Raw genomic sequence first — 18986 nt, 5'->3', positions numbered from 1 at the left:
GATAAAGTCACAGCAGTAGAACTGAAATCAGCAACTCTGTGTTCAGCGCATTGTTGTCATGAGCTGAACGCCTCCAACACGACCACCAGAGGGCGTGAGAGTCCTAACAGTCCTCTCTGAAGGAACCTGATGAGCTGATTGTGTCAGCTGATTGTTCCTCTGTTCTCAAGATGTTAAATGTTTGACCTCATCTCATTGTATGAATATCAATCAGCATTTTTCCAAAAGAATTTAGGCTTTTCAGACATAACCTTTTGACCCCTGATTGTCCCTTAAATGTCATTTAAAGTACCTTCAAAAGTTATAGAATAGTTTTCTACACTATATACAACACTGTTATCTGTTGGGTCCCGTTGTGTTTAATGATACTAATGTACTTCCTGCAACCTGCAGCAGCAGCACATCAAACACTGTTTGTACAGACTGTGGTGCTCACTTTGTGCGTTGGGTCTCCCTCCCTGCAGAGCAACACATCACACAAATTAAAATAGAATAGAATAAAACACAGTTTTCTGAGTAATAACTCTTCCGAGTCCGTCCTTCCACTGCTGCTCTTTGCAGCCAAACTGGAATCTGGATTACGCGCAATTACGCAAATCAGCCCTGTTTCCATCTCTTTCTTGATTTTATCATATTATTATTATTATCTCGTATACTGGATGAATGGATCCCAGCAAAGCAAACTGAGCTGGAAACATTTCCCAGAAGAGCTGATGAGCTGATTTCATTTCAGCGCCACCAGGCCAGCGGACAGCTTCGCAATTTAAACAGCAGCAGAGACGCACACGGCTGTGATTGGCTGAGAGCCTGCAGGGGCCAGGAGGTCACCTGGTGGGAATATAAAACCAGGTCTGATAGGACTGGACGTGATAATACCTGCTGAGTTTAGGTGAACATAAACAACTTGAGTCTGCACAGCGAGAGAGGAACATGAGACTCGTGGCTCTGGTTGTGATGTGCGGGCTGATAGTTGGTCAGGATGGAGGGAGCACGGCAGCAGCTCTGCCCGGATCTGACTCTGCACAGAGGACACCTGCAACAGGTGAGACCAACCTAATGAATGATGAATGCTAACTAAAAGATCTGGTTTTATTCTCTATCTCTTTATTCTTTATTAGGTACTTGAATATTTTCTTTTTACGCCAATTTCTACCACAGTACACGTCAGGGGGAAATATTTTAGGATACGTTTTAATCCACTACAGATTACAGTTGAGAGCTATAGTTACTTTAATTATGATTTTACATATACGACCAATTTATGAAATCTACAGTCTAGTTAAAATCAGCAGTAAAATACTATAGTAATATCCCATAAAATTATACATGTAGTAATGATGATAATAATAATAATAATAATAATAATAATAATACAAATAATAATAATAACAATAATAATAATAATGATAGTTATAATAATAATAATAATAATAATAAAAAGACTCTTCTGGTCCTGCCCGAACCTCAAGACATTTTGGTCCGAGATCTTCAACACACTTAACGTAGCATTTTATTCTATTCTATTAAAATGTTATTATTTTAATACAATCTGCTTATTTTGTGTAGTTTCTTTCTTTTTTTTATTTCTATTTTTATTTCCTTATGTTTTATTTATATTTTATTATCTTAAATACTCATCTCTTATTGCTTTCTTATTCAATTAACTTTTATAGTGGTTGTTTTGGTGCATTAGTTTCTAAATCCATTTTTAACACTCTATATATTTATCATCCAGCATTTTGAATTGCATTTGACTTGTTTGAAAGGTGCTATATAAATAAAGTTTGATTGATTGATTGACTTTGCAACATGTTCTCGCCTTTACCACCTTGTTGGAGACTTATTCTGTTTAAATGGAAACATGTTCTACCTCCGACTCACAGTAGGTGGGTGAAAGAAAGATACTTTACTGTCCGTTGGTTTGGAGAAACTTAGATTTTTCCCTTAATTTTTTAAGGGAAAATCCATTTGTTTTGTTGGATTGGCGTTGTTATTATTTTAATCTCTTTTTTTTCTTTTTTTTACTACTTTATTTTTATTTTATTTTATTTATTTAGTTTTTTGTGTGTGTATATGTGAATATTGTATGTGTTTTTATTATTTCATGTGTTTCTAATTTTGGTGTCATTGCTGCCTTAAGTCTGGTCACTATTAGTGTTATATTGGTTATTTCCTTTATTGTTGGGGTGGGAGGGAAAAATGGATGAAAAATAGAAGACTACTTATTTGCTCTGTAATTCATACGCCTTGCAATGTTCTTCCAATTAAAAATAATATTTAAAAAAATAATAATAAGACTCTAAAGTGGGACATTCTCCACAATAAGTAATTTCATGAATATATGCAGGAATATAATATACTCAGCGGGTAAAAAGTAAAAACATTTCTTGAGGGTTGTGCAATAGCGTCATGTTTTTTATCTTTTATTTATTATGTTTTTATATAGTTCTTGTGCAATATGAGTAATGTGCAATATATGTTGTTTGTGGTTTACATTGTTTGTGTGTTTGTGTGGGGATTGTTGTTTATTTCTATTTATTGATGCTGCTGTGGAGGCAGCTGATGGTGAGCAGCGCTGAGTCCAAAACTAATTTACCCAAGGGGACAATAAAGTGTATCGTATCGTGTCGTATCGTGTCGTGTCGTATCATGTCGTATCGTATAAAACAGGTAAAGACATCTCTGGTTCTGAAACAGCGTTGGGAACCAAAGATTTAAATAAAGCATGTGGTTTGGCTGCAGGTGCATGTATTCAGCTGTATCCAGCTGTGGGCTGATGTTTGCTGCTGTCGTCCTCAGGATCGGTCCTGTCTGCGCTCACGAGAAGAACCGCAGGAGAGTTTTTGGCGGAAGACTCCAACCCGTGTTTCTCCCTGAGAGAGAACGAAGACCAGCGGCAGCTTCTGTGCAACGACCGCAGGAGTAAGTTCAACTTCAACCCGTTCGGCCTGCGCTTCGGGAAACGCTACGACGGCTACGTTTACAGGAGAGCCGTTAAAAGAGCCAGGACAAACAAACTCTCACCCCTTTCTCTCTTCTCGCGAGAACTGGAGGTGCCTACTTGAAAACAAAAAAATGTGTGTGTCGTTCTCTGAGGACTTGTCTCCCATCGATCAAAGGTCAACATGTGAAGTGTCTTTCCATTTGTGTTTTAAAAAAAGATAAAATGTTTCTGTGAATAAAACTTTTGTACCTCGACTGTGAAATTCTTTTTACGAGAGGTAAGAAAACCCTTCAAAATACATTTAGATAAGGAAACATAACGCCTCAGACATTAACATGTTTGCTCTTAGGGATCTCAGTATTTTAGAAATCCAATTTAAATAGTCGAATAGACTTTTGTGATGTCATTAAAAACGCTCAGTTGTAATTTTCTGCAGTGACTTCATCCAACCATAAGATGGCACCGCAGTGCCTTTTTAAATGACACTATACAGACAGGCATGTTTATACAAAGTACACAAGTAAAAATACAAATAATTATTAGAAAACTAATATTGAACTACAATAGAATATTTGTCAAATAAAAAAATATGTAAAATATTATATAACAGGTAACATGTTCACCAAACAACTCTTCATAATGACACACTTTTTGTTTGTGGGTGCTCTTAACCCTCTTCCTACCAACATATTACAAATACAAATAAACTACTGTAAGAAACAACCATCATAGCAAAATATTAACTTATTTCTTCTCAAAACATTATAAGTTATGTACTTAACGTCATCTGAAGGAAAAAAAAACACAGATTATTATTATTTTAGGGGTTAATTTGCATATTGTGTAAAAAAAAAATAGACAGAGCACATGAGGAAATCTGTGTCACTGATAGTGTGTAATACTTTAAATTAGGACCCATGGCAAACATGAACTCAATAAATAGTTCCATCTATTAAAACTGCATAGGTGAAATTTTACATTGGAATGTTTTAAAAAACAGAAATGGAAAACAATGAACAACACATTGATTGACAAAGTCGTGAAAAATTGGAATGAATAAAGCACCATGTGAGATATAACAGAAGGTAAACCTCTGGGGTCTGCGGGGACGCCAGTTGGCAGGATGTTGAGGAATTTATGTAAGTTTAACTCTATCAAATAGAAAATATAGAAGATGTAGAAAAAATGAGCTCCATGTATTTGGAATTCACCTATTAAGAGCCTGATATTTACAAGAAAACACAAAGAGGTAATGTTACCTTTAAATTCAGTTGTGGCTTTTCCTAACAATTGCAACAGAATGCCGTGTTTATTATTTAAAAGTAGATAAACATGCATGTCATCAATATTAGCTAATTCGTTGAATCTGTTACGTTCCCCCGCCTCCCAGCCAGGCTGATTATCAACAGCTGAGGGTGATCACAGCACCTCCACTTCTAACTCCACCAAACCAGTGATTATACAGCCTGTTTCACAGCATCTTTTCTACTTCCCACTGACACTGCGACGCCGTACTGATGAGCAATTTGGATTAGGTCTGCCTTTCTACATGAATTGACCGCCTCCCAAGTGGGATTCTCCACACTGAACTCCATGGTTTATGCAGTGAACTATTATTTCAAGAGCGACAAACAAAATATACCTGCACAAATAGCAGGTTTACATTTAAATCCCGGATGAGCCCCCAATTGTTACGTCACCCCACCAAAAAAAAAAAAAAACCTGAATGACCGGGTCACTACTGGGGAACTAACAAAACTAAACTGCACACAGAAATAATAATAAAAAGGTCTGTTGGGTTTTAAAAGGAGACTGAGGGAATATAACTCCCCACATCCGCCCACTAAATCTACCAACAATGACAGACCAACAAAGAAGGTATCAGACCCAAAGGAAATGTAAGTTGGGGGACACAAGATAGAAGTAGATGCTGGCTAAAGATGTGCACACTCCAAATCAAAACCCCACAACACACACCCAACCCAACACAAACCCAGAGAGCCAACTGAAGGTGTTGACCCTCTGCAGACACACAACCAACTGAGCAACCAACCTGCTGATATAGCCTCCCAGCCAGGCTGATTATCAGCAGCTGAGGGTGATCACAGCTGATGAGCAAGGAGAGAGAGAAACCTGCAGAACCAGATCTGGCATGATCCCTCTGACCAGAACAGATCTCAAAAGATAGTTTCCTTAAAATGGATCCGTTATCTTTATTCCACTCACTTTTAACAACAGGACTCTGTTATAGTGACATTAACTCTTTTGTACATGTAGGGATGGCCTTGGTTTATAGAAATAAATTCTTAAGCTTGGAAGAATGTCTTCATATTTATATTTAAAGATGTCAGTATGTCAGTAACAGAGTGATCCCCCTATGTGTTCTTATAGTCGACAGTTATATAAATGTTGTGTTTCCGATATAAAACGTGCAATTGGAACTTACGTTGGAAATATGGAACCTCCTAATCTTTTAAATACAAGTCAATCCATTTGATCTTATAGGTGCAATTCAAATGAATAAATCTAAAAATGTCCAATCCTCCTTCTGTTCTCTCTGAGTACTTCTTTGTGCAGTGGTGTCTTATTGTTTTTTACAAAAGAGAGATGAATGAGCAAATAATTAATCTCCCCTCACAGGTAGCATCCTTAACAAAAAGTGACACTATTTGAGGAATTTTAGAAAAAATAAAACACTCACATACACACACTATCCTTCATCAGGTTCAGATTTATTAAGTTACACACAGCACAAGGTCAGACAGTAACAAACTGATGTTTCAAAGACGAGTTTCCACTCCTCTCCTGCTGCTCCATCTCCCTTTGCTACAGTAACACTCAGCAAACAGGAGGGGAAGAAAAATCCACCTTCACACGTCACGACTTCACCGTGTGTTGACTCAGTGTCTGTCGGCTGTAGAGTACCACTTTGAGACGAAGGTGGGAGGAAACAGCGACTTTTAGGGTGTTTCTCTAGAGACATTTAGGGTCTTTCTCTTAGTGATTCCCTGCAGGGAACTAAAGGAACGACTCAGTGCAGTAAGTGGTGTCGGGGGAACAGTGACGGTTTGAGCTTTTGGAGGGTTGTGCTTCAACTGGTCCGGCTGAAAGACTACAGTAACACATGTCAGCTTACATCTCTTAACACAAACACAGTAACTTCAGCCTACTAACTGCTGGGGAGTTCATTGTTTTTAAAGGAGCATACCAGTGTTTCTTAGACTTAAAGGTGATTGACAGGAAGTAGATGGTGACATAATGCAGCGCTGACATTAAAAACAGGCTGGATGACGTACTGTATGTAAAACTGAAATTCTCACTGCTCGCACAATCTTTGAAACTCACTGGTATTCTCCTTCAAAATAAGAGCGGTACAGTTTAAGACACAGGGGTTGTCATAAAAGGAGTGTGCTTTTGTCGACGGGATTCTGTGCATCACGGGTATCATGGGTATCATGTGCGGGTGTGTTCAGACGTCCTTGAGGTCCTTCTGGATGCCCCACAACGTGTCGGCGCTCTTCCTCAGCTGGCCCACCTCGGCGTCCGTCAGGGTCATGTTGATCACGCTGCTCACGCCGGTGCTGTTCAGCACGCAGGGCAGAGACAGGAAGACCTCCTCACTGATACCATGCATGTCCTGAGAGAAAAACACACCCGTTACATAGATAAATATATATAGAGTTAGGTTGAGGAGGCAAAAAGAAACACACAAGCTTTAACGAAACAAAACACAGTATATAAGAATCATCTGATGGCCTCAGAGGACAACAATGTCTGCGTCAAAAACTGTCAGAAAATTATATATTAAAGGTCCCATATCGTAAAAAGTGAGATTTTAATGTATTTTATATTATAAAGCAGGTTTAAGTGTTTTGTAAATACTGTTAAACTATCAAAACGCTCAATATACGGAGAAATACACACAGCCCGTATTCAGAAATTGTGCGTTTGAAACAAGCCATTAGGATTTCTGTCCATTTGTGATGTCACAAATCCACAATATTTAGATCATTAAACGGTTTTAAACGTAAACATTCTAAATGTGTCCCAGTTTATTTCCTGTTGCAGTGTATGTAAATAACTTCAGCTGACAGGAAGTAAACATGGACCCAAGCTGTTGCCTAGCAACGCAATTCCGTTGCAATTCCGTTGAAATGCACTAAAACGGAGCGTTTCAGACAGAGGGTGAATACAGGTATATTCAGACAGACAGTATGAGGAAAATAATGTGTTTTTTTAACATTACAGCATGTAAACATGTTCTAGTAGAAACACTAAATACACGTATGAACCTGAAAATGAACATGATATGGGACCTTTAATATTTTGTTCCACTTTCACAGAGTAATTTGTTTTAACCATCAGTCTTGATCGTAACTACTATGAATAAATATTCATTCATTTTCATAATTTCAGCCCTTTAAATGCCAGTTTGTTTACATGATGCAACTGGGTTTTTTTACAATGCAATTTTTACTTTTGTGCAGTTATTACCTTGACCATGGTGGAGACAGGATGGACCCGACTCATGTTCTTGACGATGCTCTCCGTCAGGTCCGCCACGCTCAGACCGATGGCCCAGTTGGTGTAGCCTTTCAGCTTGATCACCTCGTAGGCGCTGCGACACAAAGCAGCACATCTGTTAACATCTGTACAGCAGCTGCGTGTGTGTTCTACTAGTCTGATCTTACAGAAAAATTACACATATTTTAATAGATATATATTTACTAGCAACCATCTTGTATCGCCCTAGCAACCACCCAGGACACCATAGCAACCACCTTGTAACATACTAGTTTATATAACTCTGTAAAAAACGGACCCAAATTACATCTGTGTGTATTTTCAAGTGATGATGTCAGTATATTTACACAGGCTGTTGTGCCATCATGATTATGAAAAGTGGTTTTAAGCTGACTGATTGGTCTTTAATGTGCAATGAATGACTGTCTTTGATGCGCAGCCCATAATGCATCTGAGCCTGAGCTCTGACAGGCTGTTAGTGAGCCCCCCGGGGCCACTTGAACTAAAACTGTAATCACTCGTGGCCTCAGATAACAGAAGCACTCACAGCTCTCCCACCGACAGACATGTTAAATAACGACAGAGAGTCAATGACGGTGTAACATGATAGCGGTTATCGGTCCAATTAATCATCTTAAATCTTCTGGTCTCGTGTTTTATCTCCGTTACAGGCCATGACAGGATGCAGTCTGTGCTCTGAGAATTAAAACGTCCAGCTGTGTCTCCTCATCTAAACTGGATTAAAGGTGCAGCGTGTGAGGACAGACTGTATGAAATATGGACGTAGTCTCCGTGACGTCACTCGTAGGTTTCTGAAGAGAAGCTCAAAGTGTGTGTGCTCCCACCGTCACCATCTTGGGTCGAGTTGGGAAGATGGTTAAGGGTTAAGCATCGATGTTGAATTGCAGTTCTGACAGGAAAAAGAAGACGTGATCACGTATCACCAGTTCTGGCCTCCCTCCTCTGGCTTCCTGTCTGTTTCCAGATTGATTCTGAGATTTTATTGCTTGTTTTTACGGTTTTAAATGGGCCGGCGAGTTGTTGTCAGATTTTGCAATTTGCGGGTTACCTTCTAGAGACAACTACCGTCTTGGCAGTGACGATGCAGCCTAACTACCAGCTAATCAAAAAATGGGTAAAGAGGTGGATCGTCACCTGACGCAGCAGAGCAGACAGATACCAGCTAGCGACCTGAGACGGCACTCACCTGTCACTCCCTCACTAATTAAATAACCAACTAACTAACTAACTAACTAACTAACTAACTAACTAACCACCGTACAGTTGATCGAGGAAATTATCTATAGAGACAAAAACTGATTTTTGTAGCAGGCTGTAAACATGTTTATTTATCTGCTGTAAGGTCGGGAGTTTTAACGTGGAGGTCTGTGACTTTCGGTGAGGTTGCAGATTGCAACCAAACGATACTTCTCCCGTGTGCCGAGCCTGCAGGAGAACGATGGTGGCCGACGCAAAAAAAACACAAACGTCCCTCTCTAGAGCCAGCGTTTGGTTCGTGTCTTGTCTTCTCTCAAAGGTATCACAGGTGCTAAAGTGGAACAGGCTAAACAGGAAGTGACATCAGGGTTTTGGCTCTTGATAGATATCTTTGTGACTGAGATGAGATTATTCCAGTCTACTGGATGTTAAACTGGATGTTTAGTTTAGTTACTCCAAACATTAGAGATTTAGATTTAGATATCAAGTAAAGTTTTCTTTTCTTATTTGGTCTCTCTGGATAACCAGCCGTACCTGTCCACTACAGCTTTGTGTGTGGCCTTCCACTGCTCCTTATCACCATCAGTTCCAATATCAGGATTCAGCTTCTGCAGGTTGACACCTGCCACGTTAGCTCCGCTCCACACCGGCACTGGAAAAACAAACACATAGAAGTTAATACTGCACTATGTGAGATATTCAAGTCATACTACATTCACTTCTTCAGTGCCGCCTCACACAGAGAAACTACCCGACGAAGCCCTCCAGACAACATATCTGACATGAGTGATAGTAAAATAAGAATAATGAACCCACCGCTGGTGTCTCCGTGCTCTCCCAGCACCCAGCCGTTGAAGGAGCTGGCGTGGATGCCGAGGCGTTCGGCCATCAGGTAGCGGAAACGGGCCGAGTCCAGGTTGGTACCGCTGCCGATGACGCGGTGCTTGGGCAGGCCGCTCAGCTTCCAGGTCACGTAGGTCAACACGTCGACTGTGGAGGGAGTGTTACAACATATTACATAACGGTCTGTTATACATAACAATGGTCTGTTATACGTAGTAACAGTCTGTTACACATAGCAACGGTCTGTTACACATAGCAACAGTCTGTTATACATAGCAACGGTCTGTTATACATAGTAATGGTCTGTTATATGTAGCAACAGTCTGTTATACTTAGCAACAGTCTGTTACACATAGCAACGGTCTGTTACACATAGCAACAGTCTGTTATACATAGCAACGGTCTGTTATACATAGTAATGGTCTGTTATACATAGCAACGGTCTGTTATACATAGTAATGGTCTGTTATATGTAGCAACAGTCTGTTATACATAGCAACGGTCTGTTATAAGTAGCAACGGTCTGTTATATGTAGCAACGGTCTGTTATACGTAGCAACAGGCTGTTATACTTAGCAACGGTCTGTTATACATAGCAACGGTCTGTTATAAGTAGCAACGGTCTGTTATACGTAGCAACAGTCTGTTATACATAGTAATGGTCTGTTATACATAGCAATGGTCTGTTATACATAACAACGGTCTGTTATACATAGCAACGGTCTGTTATAAGTAGCAACGGTCTGTTATAAGTAGCAACAGTCTGCAGAGCGCTGTGATTGACCAATCAGAATCGAGTATTCAACACAGCCGTGTAATATTTCCTGATAATGGACAACTCGAAGGGCGTTATCCCGCATGGTCACTTACCAAAGAATACAAAATTAAGACCATTCATTTATATTTTCATGTGTTTTTCACAAGCCATAACTCTGTTTCCCTGGTGAAACCTGAAGGTTTGCTAATACCTGGAACAAGCAGCACCATCCCATAAGGTTCTTATGCAATGGAAACGTTGGTCACTGCTCCAGTAAATAGGACGGACCTTAGATACGGCTTGGCAACGGGAAATAGCCCGTTAGTAGTCAGCTCATTACGGCAGGATCAGTACGTTCAGACGGGTCGTGCAAACAAAGATGACAATAACGTGTGTTTCGTTGTATTCACCGGGGTTGGAGACCACGATGAGCGTGCAGTTGGGGCTGTACTTGATGATCTGGGGGATGATGGCCTTGAAGACGTTGACGTTCCTCTGCACCAGGTTAAGGCGGCTCTCGCCCTCCTGCTGGCGAACGCCGGCCGTCACAATGACCAGGCGAGAGTTGGCCGTCACCGCGTAGTCTGGGAGGACGAGGAGAGGAAGTGAGACGAGATCTGATGAGTGATTGTCTGGAGACATGTGCGTGTGAGCAGCAGGTAATATACCGACCTTTGTCAGCAACTATCTTGGAGGTCTTGAGGAAGAGGCTGCCGTGCTGCAGGTCCATCATCTCTCCTTTGAGACGATCCTCCATCACGTCCACCAGAGCCAGCTCATCACACAGGTCCTGTCCAGAGGACGGAAGACGATGATGGAGGAGTACTGTTTGTCAGCAGGGTTGGCAGTAATGATGCATTTTATAACACTGACTTTTTATTTTTGAATGAAAATATGACAAATTTCAAATACAGATCAAAAGATTTCTGTTTCATACGTCCAGACCTGAGCTTCTACAGTTTGTGACTCACGTCTAATAAAATGTGCTTCTTGTTATGAGAGATTTCAGCCCGTCATATCTTACCCGCAACAGGATGCTGATGGCGCAGGCCATGCCCACCTGGCCCACCCCGACCACAGTCACCTTGTTCCTGGGGGGCTCAGCGGGGCTGCTGGCCAGAGGGCTGATCAGCTTCTGCAGCACTGAGGACATGTTGACGGCTGCAGGGAGACACAGAGAAGACATCAGCACAGCAGTCTGCTTCAATCTGTCTGAATGAGTCATTTAGCGCCATAAACAGCCTCCGATACAACAACCAGTGTACCTCAATGCTGTAGTGTATCAACACACAGGTCAAAGGTCACAGAGAACGGATCAATAAGGAAGCGCTGGGTCAGTCTTGATGAAGAGATAACAGCTCATTCATTTCATGGACCAATTTTCCAATTAGTCGAAATTAATTTCAACTGTTAAAGGGCCTATTTGTAACTTCTTAAACGTATATATATATATATACATATATACATGTATATATGTATATATGTATATATATATGGCCCCTGATGTGATTCTCATGTCCCAGTGTGGCCCCAGTGAAATAGAGTTCGACACAACTGGCTTAGAGTAACGTCTGTCTGTGTGTATGCTCTCTGAGTGTGTACCTGTGGGCTGTGTAATATTCCTATAGTGCTCTTTTACACATGGCGTCATGAGAAGGGGCCCCCCCACACAAAGAGTAGCCTACAGAGGCCCCTGACCACCTTAATCCACCGCTGGTTCAGCTGTCCTGTCGGGTGCTTTTCACAAAAATGCATGGGAACACAGCAAGCGTTTAACTGAAACCAGGACTTTCCCAACTTTCATCACACTGTGCTGCTAGTTATTATACATTATATTATTATTATTATATTATATATAATACATCAGAGATCCCTGAAGGTCCCTGAAGGCCTTGGTTGGTGGAACACTGACCGGAGCTACGAGGAGATTTGAGCACATCGCTCCGGTTTTAGCTGCACTTCACTGGCTGCCCGTCAAATCAGTCAGTCAGATTTTATTATTAACTTTTAAAGCTCTGCATGGTTTGGCACCAAGCTACCAAACTGAGCTCCTTACTCCCTATACGTGCCACCTTGTAACCTGAGGTCCTCTGACTTGGTCTTACTGGTTGTACCATGCAGGTCTAGGCTGGTGACTAAAGGAGACGGTTCCTTTAATGCCATCAATGCCCGTAAACTCAGGTTATAGCCAGCTCTATAACCAATTTTAAATCCCCATAAGGCAACAGCTTGGTGCACCTTTTCCACCTCTTATATTGTCCTCTTTGTGTTGTAACTTGTTGTTCTGATACCAACTGGTTACGGGTTTTAGTTGTCTCATTATTCGGTCTTTGTAACTATGTTTAGAGAGGTGCTATACAAAATGATCAGTATGCATAAAGAACATATATTTAGCAACAAGTTAAGACATCAGCTCAGATCAAGGTCACATGGAGAGCTGAACCAGGCGGTGGTCGGGCACCTCGTGGCTCTCTGGGCTCTCCAGCTACGTGGTTATTTATTCAGGGGACAATAGAGCTGCTGAACCAAACTGTGCCTCATTTTAGCCTCTTAAATAATAATCAATTACATCATCACTTCATCATCAGCCTTACAGAACTAGACGTCGATGTGTGTCCTGCTGGTTTTGTCCCTGCTGCTCCTCTGCTGTGATGTTTTAGTGGTATATTTGGGGGTTATATAAAAGCCCGGCCTCAAAGGCCCTGCCCTCGATTTTGGTGACTGTGATGGAGACACTATATTCAGTTTTTAACAACATGAAATATGCAATTAATATGAAATACAGCACTTTTAACACTTAATAAAGGGCTCTGAGAGGAGAAGACACATTATAGAAATATAAAAGCACCATCAGAGTCTGCAGGTGCACAGCAGGGAATAGAGTCAAATAATAAGAATAAGAATAATAAGAATAAAAAGAATAATAAGAATAATACATAAGAATAATAAGAAATATAATAATAATATTAATAATAATTATAATAATAAATTATAATAATAAATTATAATTATAAATTATAATTATAAAAAATAATAATTAAGGCGATTTAACGTTAAATAATAGCCCAACAATATTTCCATTACATCACAGACAGATTAATGAGGTATTAATAAGAGACATTATATAAATATAAACCTCAGAGTTTGCAGCTGCACAGCAGGGAATATAGAGTCAAATAATAATACTAATAATAAAAATAAATAGTAATAGTAATAATAGCCCAATAATATTTCCATTACATCCCAGATATAGATTAATGAGGCATTAAATGCATCAGAGGCTGAAATCATCCAGATTACGCACGTTATTATTAAAGATAATAATTCACAAGGGTACCAGAACATGAAGGAAACCTCTAATGTTGTTTCTAGCTCTTTATGATCCACATTGAACATGTCTCTCCTGCAGAATGCAGCTCATCTGTGAGCATCCATTGCTGCTGAGGCGTCCAGCACGCTGCACTGTGCGACATCAGCTCCAAAAGCCCGCAAACAACAACCACAACGACAACGAAGAAGAAGATAAAGATGAACACTAACTTACTGTTTTACGCGTTTCTGCAGACTGAGATCCGGCTGGTGGTCTGGCTGGGTCCGGGTCTGGGTCCGGGTCCGGGTGGAGGAGAGAGTCCAGCAGCTGCAGAGAGATGAGGAGAGAAGGCTGATAGTGTGGAGCTGAACGGGCTGCAGAGAGGAAGAGGAGGAGGAGGAGAGGAGGAGGAGGGGGGAGGAGGGAGGAGGAGGAGGTGGTGGTGGTGGAGGAGGAGGAGGAGGAGGAGGAAGAGGAGAGGGAGGAGGAGGGAGGAAGAGGAGGAGGAGGAGGTGGTGGTGGTGGAGGAGGAGAGGGAGGAGGAGGAGGAGGAGGAAGAGGAGAGGGAGGAGGAGAGGAAGAGGAGGTGGTGGAGGAGGTGGTGGTGGTGGAGGAGGAGGAGAGGGAGGAGGAGGAGGAGGAGAGGTGTTGGTGGAAGAGGAGGAGAGGTGTTGGTGGAAGAGGAGGAAGAGGAAGAGGAGGTGGTGGAGGAGGAAGAGGAAGAGGAGGTGGTGGAGGAGGAGGAGGAGGAGGGAGGAAGAGGAGGTGGTGGTGGTGGAGGAGGAGGAGAGGGAGGAGGAGGAGGTGAGGAGGAGGAGGGAGGAAGAGGAGGAGAGGTGTTGGTGGAAGAGGAGGAAGAGGAAGAGGAGGAGGAGGACACAAATTATTTTATCATGTGATTAAAGACATTGTGTTAAACTGTCATTTCTTTTGTTGGGTTTTCTCATAACTTTCATGTTACTGTTTTAAACTTTTGAGTTCAAGCTGTTTCCAGTACATATTGAAGTTGAGTGAGCGAATTCGGATTTACAGCGCCGTTTCACAACACATAATATCACAATGTTTTTATATTTTCTTATCTCTATACCTTTTGTTGGAGTTTCCACTCCTCAGGTAGAGGCATGATGACCGATGATGAATTCCTTCCATTTCCATTTCCACTTTACTGCAACACAGAACAGATCCATCAGCCTGCATCCTCATGAAAGAGAAGAATCATAAACACCTCCTCATAAACGTGGTATCTAGGACTCAGAGTGAATGCCAGGAGTTGATTAAAGGAGCTCCACAGGATGAAGGATGTTAAATTAAGGACAGATCCAACATGAACCTCTCCTGGGGGGGTTCTAGTCTGACCTGCACGGTGTTATTCAGTCTCACAGCAGACTGAACCAGGTAACCAGGTATAGTTACTGTACGATGAGTACATTTTGAGGAACTACATTTGACCACAGTACTTCTTTGTACTTCAGTGGAACTTTTTCTTATACTTCCAGTCTGAAGTCTGCAGAAACCTGTGGTTAAACGTGTGAATATAATATGACCTACATTTTATTATTATGATTAGATCAAGATTCTTTTATCACTTTTGGTCACGTCTGCACAAGTGACAATAACAGCATCCTCTTCAGCCACGGAAGATTACGTTCCTTGATCATAATTTAGATGAGTTACTGCAAAACTAAATATCCATCAGCCACCTTCGGGCACCTTTGTGCCCATCGACGAGGTCATCAACGTGGTCTGGAGGTCAGACGAGGTTCGTCTCCAGTGTTTTGCTGGTTCCCACGGTTACCGGGTCACACAGAAAACCACAAGATTCAACTCCTCTCCTCTCCTCTCCTCTCGTCTCTCCTCTCCTCTCCTCTCCTCTCGTCTCCTGTTCTCTCGTCTCTCCTCCTCTCCTCTCCTCTCCTCTCCTCTCTCCTCTCCTGTTCTCTCGTCTCTCCTCTCGTCTCCTGTTCTCTCGTCTCTCCTCCTCTCCTCTCCTCTCCTCTCCTCTCCTCTCCTGTTCTCTCGTCTCTCCTCTCCTCTCCTGTTCTCTCGTCTCTCCTCTCCTCTCCTCTCCTCTCTCCTCTCCTGTTCTCTCGTCTCTCCTCTCCTCTCCTGTTCTCTCGTCTCTCCTCCTCTCCTCTCCCCGTTCCTCTCCTCTCCTCTCCTGTTCTCTCGTCTCTCCTCTCCTCTCCTCTCCTGTTCTCTCGTCTCTCCTCTCCCCTCTCCTCTCCTCTCCTCTCCTCTCCTCTCGTCTCTCCTCTCCTCTCCTCTCGTCTCTCCTCTCCTCTCCTCTCCTCTCTCCTCTCCTGTTCTCTCGTCTCTCCTCTCCTCTCCTCTCCTGTTCTCTCGTCTCTCCTCCTCTCCTCTCCTCTCCTCTCCTGTTCTCTCGTCTCTCCTCCTCTCCTCTCCCCGTTCCTCTCCTCTCCTCTCCTGTTCTCTCGTCTCCTCTCCTGTTCTCTCCCCGTTCCTCTCCTCTCCTGTTCTCTCGTCTCTCCTCCCCTCTCCTCTCCTCTCCTCTCCTGTTCTCTCGTCTCTCCTCCTCTCCTCTCCCCGTTCCTCTCCTGTTCTCTCGTCTCTCCTCTCCTGTTCTCTCGTCTCTCCCCGTTCCTCTCCTCTCCTCTCCTGTTCTCTCGTCTCTCCTCCTCTCTCCTCTCCTGTTCTCTCGTCTCTCCTCTCCTGTTCTCTCGTCTCTCCTCCTCTCTCCTCTCCTGTCCTCTCCCCGTTCCTCTCCTCTCCTCTTCTCTCCTCTCTCCTTCTTTCCTCCCCTCTCCTGTCCTCTCTCCTCCTCTCCTCTCCACCCCTCTCCTGTCCTGTCCTCTCCTCTCCACCCCTCTCCTGTCCTCTCCACCCCTCTCCCCTCCTCTCCTCTCTCCTCCTCTCCTCTCAACATTAGAAGCTGATTATCTTTATTCCATGTTGCAGTGTGAATGTGTTGAATGCACTCTGCTCCAACAATAGAGATGAGGCCCATGTGAACATGCTGTTCTCTGCATCCCCCTGCTGATGCTGCACATGTCACACATGATGATGACGACGGTGGCGATACAGGCTGGCACCCAATAGGATGCTGCGGTTGTGCTTCCACTCTTCCCTCCAACGGGGGTGAGGACGCCGATCCCTTAAAGGCGCCCACTCAGCTGCACCCACAGCCGTTGTGTGTGTGTGTGTGTGTGTGAGGGCTGGAGAGGCCGTTGCATGTGAAGCGTGAGGAGAGTGACGGTGGGATTAAACCGGCCAGTGGAGGAAGGCGGAGCTACGGGCTGTTACACAACACAACACAAAGCCCAGCAGCCTCACTCTCTCTCTCTTCATCAGTGTGTCTCTCTCTCTCGTGTAACATGCAAACACACTCGACGGTTCCACACACGTCTCACAGTATTCTGTATAGAGAGTCCTCATGTTCTTTGTCTCAGTGATGAGCAGACCGGCTGCTCTATCCCGGAAAGATTACCGATATTTTTCATGTTCAAGTTGCCATAGCACAAGTTCATTTTGCACGGCAACAGTTAACGCAACTCTTCATTCAAACAGAGAAAAGACCAACGAAGAGGGCGACAGGAATATTATCGAAAGGAAGAAACACAAAGAACATCGAGGTCACGTATTAAAATGACATTTAAAATAGAAAATACAAAAGTACGGGTCTATTTCACGTGAACCCATGTGATCGAAGGCCAGGCCAAGAACGGATTTCAACTAAATCTTAAAACACTAAACGTCCATACAGACGAGCACCACGCTGTCTGATACACAACACAGAGAAGCTTCGGTTCAGGAGAAACATGAATGCTTCATTGCCTTCTGCCTGGCCCAGTCCAGCTTGTTGTATATAATAAGTAAATATACCCTATTATTATTATTTATTTTATTTTTTTTAAAAATTATTTATTTTTCTTTTCATACTTTATTTTTTCCCTTTTTTTGAGGTTGTTTTCATATATTCAATTTACAGTTTGTAATTACAATAATTTATAAATTTTTTAAGTAGTTGATCTTAGAGACAAACACAATAAGTTCACAAAAGAAAACAATTTCAGCATTCAAAATTGAAATAAAATTAAGAAAAAGGAAAAAAATAATAATAATAAGAAAAAAGAATAGAAAAAGAATAAGAAATAAAAGTAATAATATTAATACAAAGAAAAGAAAGTAATAATAATAAATTAGATAAACAAATAAGTTAATAGTACAAAAGGGGTGGGGGGAACGCAGAGACATAGCAATATCATCTACATGGGCATGCACATGCGTCAGTCCTCTATTATTATTATTATTATTAAGCTCACAACTTTGATGGGAAAGAACACCAGAAAGCCGTCTGCGCAGCAGCACACACCTACTGGAGGTTTTCCTGTTGACATGATACTGTCGTACTTTTAGGGAGCTCACCGTCTGCACAATCTGACAAGTGTCTCACTAACCAAAGTAAAACCTCGGAAGTGTTTGCACCTTTAATGCCTCAGAGAGAGTGGAAACTCCCCACCACTGCACAGAGAGAAAGACCGGGTCCGAGGGGGCAGAGTGCATGTGCATGTGCCAAAACGTATTCATCCGTGCCTGGAGCCATTGTCCCTCCAGCCCTGAGCTGAGTGTTGGAGGTCACTCTGAAGTAGCAGCCAATGTGTCTGCTCACATGAACGGGAGGAATCCACTCCACGGCAGGGAAGAGGGGAGGAAGCTCACAAGAAATGTCAGATGGACTAGACTGAGCAGGTCAAAGTTATTTCTATAGCACATTTAAAACAACATGAGCTGACCAAAGAATAAAAACAGGTCAACAGAGCAGAGAAATCACACATATCCACAGACAGAGACCGAGATAAAATCCACGAGTAAAAGAGTGTTATTATGAGCTTTATAAAAGACCAATTCGTCTAATTAATCACAACTTAAAGGGACTGTTTGTAACTTCTAACACGTATAAATCATTGCTGGTCGGTGCCTCATGGTCTCTCGTGTGTCTCCGCTGTTCAGACTCAGACTCCAACACAAACTCCAGTGAAGCACCAAAACCTCTTGGTTGTATCTAGTGAAGCTGTTAAACAGTGTTGGCCGCGGTCGGAGGACGCGGAGGAGACCGTAGCTTTGGTCTCCAGGACCGGAGTCTCTGCTCCTCTGCTCCTCTGCCTGCCTTCACTCACACACCGCGCTCCTTCTCTCTCTCTCTCCACCTCTCACGTGCATGCTGCTCACTCCACACTGCAGAAGAGTTAGTTTAGCTCTGAGAATATCTAGTGAATGTTCAGTGGACGTTTGTGCAGAAATAACTGCTGCAGCTCCTCCAGACCAACAGAGGTTTCCCGTGTCTTGTGAAGTGACGGGGCTCTGCAGAGAGAAACGTTATCGTCTCCGACCAAATCTCCGGCGTCTCCCCCGTTCCCTCCGGCCGCGGTCGG

At 42.5% G+C, this 18986-nt stretch overlaps 2 protein-coding genes across 2 annotated transcripts; one reads left to right on the top strand and one right to left on the bottom strand.

Moving 5' to 3' along the window:
• Positions 1–38: 38 nt before the first annotated feature.
• Positions 39–3065, top strand: kiss2 (kisspeptin 2). Its single transcript, XM_074625627.1, has 2 exons — positions 39–1042; positions 2800–3065. Exons 1-2 carry the CDS (start codon positions 931–933, stop codon positions 3063–3065), a joined length of 378 nt encoding a protein of 125 aa, XP_074481728.1. The 5' UTR covers positions 39–930.
• Positions 3066–5657: 2592 nt separating this feature from the next.
• Positions 5658–14767, bottom strand: ldhba (lactate dehydrogenase Ba). The gene is made up of 9 exons (XM_074625622.1): positions 14684–14767; positions 13831–13970; positions 11311–11447; positions 10959–11076; positions 10697–10870; positions 9503–9676; positions 9221–9338; positions 7439–7562; positions 5658–6581 (listed from the first exon to the last, which is right to left on the bottom strand). Exons 3-9 carry the CDS (start codon positions 11437–11439, stop codon positions 6414–6416), a joined length of 1005 nt encoding a protein of 334 aa, XP_074481723.1. The 5' UTR covers positions 11440–11447; positions 13831–13970; positions 14684–14767; the 3' UTR covers positions 5658–6413.
• Between the last annotated feature and the right edge of the window lie 4219 nt (positions 14768–18986).

This window comes from Sebastes fasciatus, chromosome 23, assembly GCF_043250625.1.
Source record: "Sebastes fasciatus isolate fSebFas1 chromosome 23, fSebFas1.pri, whole genome shotgun sequence".
Lineage (NCBI taxonomy): Eukaryota > Metazoa > Chordata > Actinopteri > Perciformes > Sebastidae > Sebastes > Sebastes fasciatus.
This window is presented reverse-complemented; position numbering and strand designations above follow the sequence as displayed.